Here is a 9,118-nt window from a genome sequence, read left to right on the forward strand (position 1 = left end):
ATATATATATATATATAGTGTAAAATGTCTTCTGTACATATACAAAATAACAGGCAAAATAGTATTTGCTTGTTACAGTCTTTTTGTTAAAAAAAATGAAGTAAAAGTCAATTTAGTTGACATAGTATAGCCAGTAGATTAAGTTGAAAAGAGAAAATGTGAAAGGAAACACCATCCTTGACCATCTATCAATTGCATTCACATCTGTTAGATCAGGAATTTTTATTTTTAGCTGAGAAGATCTTCTCCGTAAATGACTCTTCTTAGTGTGAGTGCCAGTTCTATCTAATGTACGTCTCCCAAGAGTTTCTCGGTGGGAACTCTGCTTTCTATACTGGATTCCTGAGTTATCAAAAGATACTGCTGAATTCTGTGGATCGGTGACACTTGTTGTAACTTCATTGCTTGCAACTTCATTGTGAATTTCAAGGGATGTTAACAATATGTTCCCGTGCATATCCACCTAATTAGAAGCAAATTGATAATTAATAATGAATTTAATAAATCAAATATATATCATATTCAGAAATTATTTATATCCAGATAAATATTCATAAAAATAAACTGGATTATTTTAAAAGAGCATAAAAATAAAACAAATCGAAACAAATGCAGTATTTTTCCATCTTATATCAGCAATCATACATCTTCCTTTTTTTGTTTTTCTTCATGCCACTAAACTTGCTATTGGTACCTAATTACTGAAGATCTCAGTCATTGTTACATTATTATCTTTGTTGCTTCAATTTACATTTGCATACTAGGGGAGGGGTATGAATTCATGCCTTTTATCTCTAGTAGCACTATTTAAAGCAAACTGAAATACTTGAGTTTACTTGAGTTCACGAAAGTACAATTGCTTTCACTACCATATTTCACAGAAATTATTATTTGTGCAGCTATATTAGTCTGAAAATAAAGAAAATAGAGAATGAAATCTGGAGGATGGGGTTGTTTCTTATGTTAACAACATTTTTGTGAAATTATATGGTTATGAAGACTGAGATTGAATTATATTTTCAATTTGTATTTTTCTGGTGAAAAATATAATGAAATATAGTGTTTCTTTCTCACTTTTAGATATCAAGAAACTGAAGTTACATATTTTAAAAACTTTAAGCATCTACCTATATTTTAAGATCTTCGAAAGAGACCTGTTGTTTTTTTTTTTAAAAAATTGTCTCTCTCCCATATTATCACCAATATCTACAGTAAGACTGACCTCATTCCTGTGATTAGATTAAATGTGTTCCTCCAGTTCTTTTTAGGAGAAAAACATGTAAGTGTGAATTGTATTCCATTAATGGCCAAACCTTATTCAGCCTTATTAATAAATCCAAATTGTACTGTCTTTATGGTTCTAATGTAGATTGATTTCCTTGGTGCTGGTTAATAAACACATAATGTTTTTCAGTTTCAACATTTTAACACAGAACCAATTAGGAAAGCAACTGTTGTACTTAAACTTCATTTCTCCTTCTCATCAAACAGCACATAATATTGAGAAAATTAGAATGGGGGGACAGACATAGGAGTAATATGGAATTAATTAAGATTCCAGATGTGTGAAGATAATAAAACTCACATTTGATTTATCTCGGATCAGTATTGCAATAGTTATTGTTGTTGGCAGAAGCTAGAAATATCCACTAGAGTATACCAAGAGGGATATGAATAGGTAAAAAGGTATCACACAAGAAATAAAAAGAAAAATATATAGCTTTGCAAAACTCTTTCACACTAAAAGCAAGGAAAACTTTGAGAACAACTAGCAAGACAAACTATTTTGCTAGATCTTTTGTACAATATAAGATTAGTTTGTTATATCTTCAGTTCTTTAGGCATTGAATGAGGCAGAGTGTTGAAACAGCAACAAGTTTATTAACTCAGAACAGAAGCAGCCCTAAAGGCTGCTACACAGCTATTTATACAGTTAGCCTCTAGGTGGCAACCAATAGGTTTAAAGCAGGGCTTTTCAACCAGTGGTACGGGTACCACCTGTGGTACATTGGCACCTGGCAGGTGGTACACGGCTATCCTAGAAAAGTGGAAGTGGGGGAGGGGAATGAGCTGAACTGGTGGCAGCACCGCACAAGCCTGAGCGACAGACGGCTGGAGCTGCAGGGCTGTCAGGGCTCAACAGAAGCACCAGGATCAGTGCCGCTTTCCAGCTGATTGGCGCTTCTTCGGGACTGTCAGGGCTCAGTGGAAGCGCCAGGATCAGCTTTTCATCCATCTACTAATGGACCTGCTGAAAAAGCTAACTCTAAGGTGGAGCAATATATTAGGTGCTACATGAACTACCAACATACTTCTTGGGCTGACCTCCTCCCCTTTGCTGAGGTGGATTACAATAACACCGTACCTAGCAGCACTGAACTCACTTCTTTTAAAATAGCCACTGGTAGGGAGTTTATTCCCATGCTTGAACTCCCTCAGGACCCTCCAATTTCTCAGACTTTAAATCAATGGGTGACTTCTTGGAAAACCGTTTGGGACAATGCGAAAGTGGCTCTAACCAAAGCCTCAAAGGTTTACAAAGAGCAGGCAGACAAGAGGAGGGCACCCCAGAAGTCATTTCATGTGGGGAGAAATGTTTACCTCTCTACAAAATATTTAAGACTTAAACTACCTAGCAAAAAATTGGGACCAAAGTTCCTTGGACCTTTCCCTATAGTGCGAATTATAAACCCAGTCACAGTGGAGTTAAAGCTTCTTCCCCTTTTAGGAAAAAAAAATCACCCTGTGTTTCACTGCAGCCTATTGAAACCATACCAAGAATCCTCATTAAGATCTCCTGGGAAGTGTAGTCAGAAGGCATGCTGATGCTCAAGTGGCCACAACTTTCCCAAATGTCATTTCTTCATTCTGTAAGTTAACCCATTTGATTAAATAATTGTTGCCCTATAACTTCCAAGTTTGCCTAATTAAAGGTTACAGACATGAGAATTTTATTGGTATATAGATGGTGTGCAAATAAGTGATCTTATGTGTGCTTATGCACAAGTGCATTTCCAATCTTAAATTAGAAAATTTGTAGTTTTGGAAATTGTAAAGCTCACTCACATACAAAATATATGGTTTTTTTACTGCTTATGTTTTGGATGTAAGTGTCTCCCAATTTCCCATTTTCTTATATTCATATTCTTTACATCTTCTTTTACCAATTTAGTAAATAAATGAATGTTGGTACATAGTTAGCATTACTGAATAAATTAAAACTAATATTATATATAACTTTTAATTTCTTAAGAATCTTAAGAATTTTGTTCTCATTTTTAAAAAACAAGCTCATTTTTGTCTGCATTAAATTGCACCTTTTAAGTTCAAGAAAAATCATTTGCAGATCTCCTTATATACATTTTTGTATATTTTTTCTTAATATATACATTGTAAATATTTTTTCTTAAAATAATGCAAATAATGCAATAAGTATAATTTTAGAATACATTCAAATATATGTTTTACTTGGAGAAATATTATTTTTAACAATATATTTAAGGCTTAGTATGCATTAATGTCAACTATGAAAATGCATATTAAAATTTCCCACTTTTAGAGCTGTCCTTTCCTATCAAATGTTATTATAGTAATACTTATAAATTCAATTGCAAAAACAAAATGTCAAGGAATTCGACTGTTTATTATTCTGCTGTACTAAGTAATGTAAGACAAGCAGGACTAGTCTCTCTGACATATTTTTTTCTTTTTGTTAAAAGAAGTTTTATAACTTCAGGAAACATAGAACGTAAGGGAAAAATTCTCAAGATTCACCATCTTGTTCATTTTTTTAAAAAAACGATATTATTATCATTATTGTTTCTTTTTATTCTGTGATCAACCCAATTGCTTAAAATTGGAAAGAAGGAAGGAAGGAAGGAAGGAAGGAAGGAAGGAAGGAAGGAAGGAAGGAAGGAAGGAAGGAAGGAAGGAAGGAAGGAAGGAAGGAAGGAAAACTACATTAAGACCAATGATGAAAGGACAAATTCCTATGACTATTTTTCACTATTATGATTTTCAAGTTTGCCACCTTTTTAGGATTTTTTGTGCTTATTGCATTCTGGTATATGCTATATATTTTATATTGATAAACTGTAATGAATCTAAAGTGATGCTGATGGCTATGCTATCTGTATAATCTAATATACAATCCAACTAGCAAGGTAATAGTACTTAATTTCATTGATTGGAACTATCCCTTGAAGCTGAAACTAAGACAGACTTGTAAAAGATATGAAAAATCCTACCCGGTTGCTTTCAAACATAGAGCGATCATTGTTTGCTTTAGCTGTCTTTTCAGCAAGTTTCTTCTGCCTTTGAGGGCCCTTTCCAAAGAAGATATAGTTGACAAAGGCATATTCAAGTAAGGCCAAGAAGACAAATACAAAGCAGCCCATAAGATACATATCAATGGCTTTGACATATGGAATCTTAGGCAAAGTCTCTCTGAGATGAGTATTGATAGTTGTCATAGTAAGCACAGTTGTAATACCTAAAAAAAAGAAAAACAAGAATCAATATCTTTTTTGCATCATTTTCCTAACTTATTTCTGTAGCAATTTCCAGGAGTTTCTAGTGATGTGAAAAAAACTAAGTAGAATTGCAAGACAGACAACATTCTAATAGAAGAAAATATATGTAGCTCAGAGTTGAACTGTGGAGTCCTTGGTGCTCTCTGAGCTTGGTTGTTTGCATGCAGATGCTTCATTACCCAGCTAGGTAATATCATCAGTATTGTACGTGTGGGATGTCTGGCAGTGTTGATGCCCTGTGGTTAAGTCTGTCCATGTGTTGTGAGATTAAGAACTTTCATCATGTATTCTGATTGCCAGTTGATGTTCATGGATGTGCTCTGCTAGCCTTCTGCCTGTCTAATCCTACATATCTTTTAGCTTATACAGTTTTTACCTTTTATGATTGTAAGCTGCCCAGAGTTACTCTGAGGCAAGATGGGTGGCCAATAAATTTTACAAACAAACAGTGACTATTATAGTCCTTACACTGTATGTTGTAGATTCTTCTTCTTCTTGAGATACTGGATCTTTTTGTTCACTTAAGATGTTTTGAAGATGTTTAGTTGGTTTGTGTGCTACAGTACTGCTATGTGGTTGTAGTAGCCTTGTTTCTGATATGTTTTTAATGTATTAATGCTTTTAATGTGTTATTTTTCTCATAGCTTGTGTTGGTTGTGCTGTAGGGTTCAATGATCAGGTACGTTTTGATAAAATTGAATGGATATTGTTTTGTTGGAAGATATTTGACAGGTGGTTGCTTCCTATTTCTGGTGTTCTGGGTTACTGCAATACATTTGTGTTCATCTGAATAATGTTTTAACACAGCTGCTTTTGGGGAAAGTAGTGGAGCATTTGATTGCTGTGGGTGGTTTTTCAGTAGAGTTGTATTTCTAATTTGACCTTGTCTCCTTTGCTGATATCCAAGAAGGGTGGTGTGTTGTTGTTTTCTTTTTTCCTTATGAATTTTATTCTTTTGAAGAAGTTGATTGTTTAGTGAGTTTTCTCTAGTTGTTCCTTTTTCATTATGTTGAAGATGTTATCTACATACCAGCCACTATGTAGGACAGAAGATTAGCAGAGCCCACCAATGAAGATTAACTAGCAGTCAGAAGACATGATGAAAACTTTTTAATTGTACCACACATGGACAGAATCAATCAAAATTTCAATTGGGAAATTGTGAGTATCCTAGACCAATCCAAATCCAAAAATTCCAGAGAATTCTTTTAAGCTTGATGTTCAGACTAATCAGCCATTAATAGACACTTAGAAATAAACCATATTTACAGACGAAAAGAGGTAACAAAAAGGAAAGAAGTAATAAAAAAGTCCAGGACACATCCCCTTCCAGCAGCCAACATCCAGATAAGCAGGGATTAACAGGATACAAAGCCCTCACCAACACTTGCAGGGCAAGAAAGAGAGAAAAAGAGGAGAGAGAGAAAAAGAGGAGAGAGAGAAAAAGAGAAGAGAGAGAGAGAGAGAGAGAGAGAGAGAGAGAGAGAGAGAGAAATATTTGAAATTAACAAAACCTAGGGAAATCATGATTCCCTGGAAAAATAACTGAAATGTTTCGAGTACTAGTACAACTCTCACAGAAAGACTTCATAGCTGTAACATTTTTTCCTGAAATATATAATCAAAAAGTAGTATTCGAATGTGATCCAGGTACATGCATTATTACTATTAAAAATAGTGAGAAGCTTGGAATACTGCTTGCAATCTCACAAATTGAGAAAGTGAATACTAAAAGTTTTTTAAACTAGTGTCTCTGGCAGATGCTCTGAGCAATACTTCTGTACGTGTAAAAGCTGTCCAACTTGTATACCCTTGATGTATGCTGAGTATCCTTCAGGGTAAGTTGAACCTATGGTATAATAAATCCAGAAGCTACCATGCCTGGAGGCACCTTGACCAGCATTTACAGAAATGGAGAGGAGCTTTCTCACACAATGCTGGCTTTAAGGACTTGGTCTTACCCAGACTTTCATCAATTGTGTCATCAAGTAAATCAGAGGCCTCTAAGGGAAAAACTTATTAGAATTGGAAGAAAAAGAAGACATAAACCTTTTTATACCACTATCTTTGCATTATTCCTTCAAATTTATGTGTCCTTAAATTTGAATTTAGGGTACCACAACTTTCCTCTAAAGTCAGTTCTTCCATACCATTCCTAGAGTAATAAGGAAACTGAGCTCTATTTGGAGAGTTCAAATAACAGATTTTATAAAAATTGTTATATATTTCAGATGAATCGTTACTGAATCAATCCAGATTAATACAATATTTATATAAATGATCTTGACCTATTAATAAGTTGCAAATTCTAGAAATTGATATTTGATAGTGCAAATGAAGTAATGTCCTACTCATCCCCATTTCATACCAAGAGCCACTCTTGCTGCTGATGCATCATAATTTATCCAGAATGATACCCATGATAAAATGGTAATCAATATTGAGGGCATGTAGGTTTGAAGAATAAAATATCCAATATTCCTCTTCAACTTAAAACTCAATGATAGTCTTGGATAGGCACCTAATAAAAAACAGATAGCCATTAAGTTGTGATATATTTTCTTTAAAATAAATCTTAATGATAATAATAATAATAAGCTGGAATACTTTTACCTTCTATCTAAAAATCATTCATTTAAATTACTTGCCTGATATTTAAAGTATAATGAATAAAATATACTAAACATATTGCAAAATTAGTGTGTATTAGTGGAACCTATTACTACCCAAAACAAGCATAGGGTAGCCCATAATTTGAAATTTTGTGCAGAAATTTTTTTAATGTAGCTATTGTCAAAACACAAATATTAGTATTAAATATTTTAACTCAGTAAATTATATTTGATTGATTATGTGCCACTGACTATTATTAGCACTATTATTATTGGTATTAGTATAATACAGTATAATAAAATATTAATATTTTCAATTAGCATAATAAATACTATAGTTGCATTTCTCAAACTGTTTTAATTATGAATAATTTGAATGATAGCTTGTCTCAGGACAAATAACTTGTACTGGAAAGCTGTTCTTGACTTTCTGCTCTCTTTTCAACATAAATTATAATCCTCAATTTTATCACCCATACTGCCAATTGACTGCCTTGTATAATCTATTACTTAATTAGAACACATATTTCTATTCATGTGTTTATTTTTTAGAATTTCCTATTAAAAATATTTTATTAGATTGGAAAACCTGACCCAACCAGTTTTCTAAGTCTCATTATTCAGGTAGTAATCGACTTATGACCATAACTGTGCCCAAAATTTCTGTTGTTAAGTGAGACATTTTAAGTGAGTTTTGCCCCATTTTATGACCTTTCTTGTCTCAGTTGTTAAGTGAATCACTGCAGTTGATAAGTTTGTAACCCGGTTGTTAAGTGAATCTGGCTTCCCCATTGATTTTGCTTGTCAGAAGGTCACCAAAGGGAATCACATGACCTTTGGAAACAGCAAAAGTCATAAATATGAACATGTTGCCAATCATCTAAATTTTGATCATGGGAATGCTGCAAACGTAACTGTGAAAAATGGACATAAGTCACTTTTTTCAGTGCCGTTGTAACTTTGAACGATCAATAAATGAACTGTTGTAAGTTAAGGACTACCTATATGTAGTTTCAGATACAAATATTGTTTTCTTTACTTAAAAATCATCAAATAAACTAATCAGTTTTAACATTTCAGACCTGGTAACACCAAATATTTATAAAGAAAGAATGAACTAGCACTATCCCTATTTTAATTACCTTTTATATAAAGATAAAATAGATAGACATGCATTAGAGAACTAGGAATAATAGAAATTCAACAATTAGGAAATACATGCCTGTGGCAAAGACAACATTTTTGGACACAAGTTTATATTCCACAATAGAAAATTGAGGAAGCTCAATTCTTTCTACTCCAGAAACTGCATTGTCTCCACCTCTCCAATAAAATTCTATGTCATCTGTTGTGTATCCATCTGGAAACAAAGCAGAAATGCTTTAGTATCTTGTTCTCAAAATATATGATAGTCTCACTTTTCTTAAAACTTTCATTCTGCCCTAAAGAAGAGAATAAAATTTTCAACTCCTAAACTTTTGGTGAGTCAAGCATATATTCCTCAAAATTATTATTAATAATATGTGTGTATATCCATTCTAAACCATGTTATACATTGAGATACAATTTGAAGAACAGACTAATTTTTCTCCTTGCTTTATGACAACAATTCATGCTGTTTCACATGGAACGAATAAATATATGCTATATGATCATTAGCAACAACAAAGCTAGTGGAGGTGACAATATTTCAGCTGAGCTATTCAAAATCTTAAAAGACAATACAGTAAAAGTGCTATACTCAATTTGCCAGCAAATTTGGAAAACTCAACAGTGGCCACAGGATTGGAAAAGGTCAGTTTACATTCCAATTCCAAAGAAAGGCAATGCAAAGAATGTTCAAACTATCACACCATTGCACTCATTTCACATGCAAATAAAATTATGCTTAAAATCCTACAAGCTAGACTCCAGCAGTATGTGGATCGAGAACCTCCAGAAGTACAGGCAGGATTTCGAAGAGGCAGAGGAACG

At 33.4% G+C, this 9,118-nt stretch overlaps 1 protein-coding gene across 1 annotated transcript in view; it reads right to left on the minus strand.

The window, feature by feature from the left end:
- Positions 1-112: 112 nt before the first annotated feature.
- The window catches only part of GABRB3 (gamma-aminobutyric acid type A receptor beta3 subunit), a 136,861-nt gene continuing 127,855 nt past the window's right edge, over positions 113-9,118 (minus strand). Inside the window, exons 6-9 of the mRNA XM_015811392.2 lie at positions 8,367-8,504; positions 6,901-7,053; positions 4,248-4,492; positions 113-463 (exon numbers count right to left, since the gene is read on the minus strand). Of these exons, the coding sequence (XP_015666878.1) occupies positions 113-463; positions 4,248-4,492; positions 6,901-7,053; positions 8,367-8,504 (887 nt within the window). The remainder of the gene's footprint in view (positions 464-4,247; positions 4,493-6,900; positions 7,054-8,366; positions 8,505-9,118) is intronic.

Source organism: Protobothrops mucrosquamatus, unplaced genomic scaffold (assembly GCF_001527695.2).
Source record: "Protobothrops mucrosquamatus isolate PMUCROS unplaced genomic scaffold, P.Mucros_1.0 scaffold40, whole genome shotgun sequence".
NCBI lineage: Eukaryota > Metazoa > Chordata > Lepidosauria > Squamata > Viperidae > Protobothrops > Protobothrops mucrosquamatus.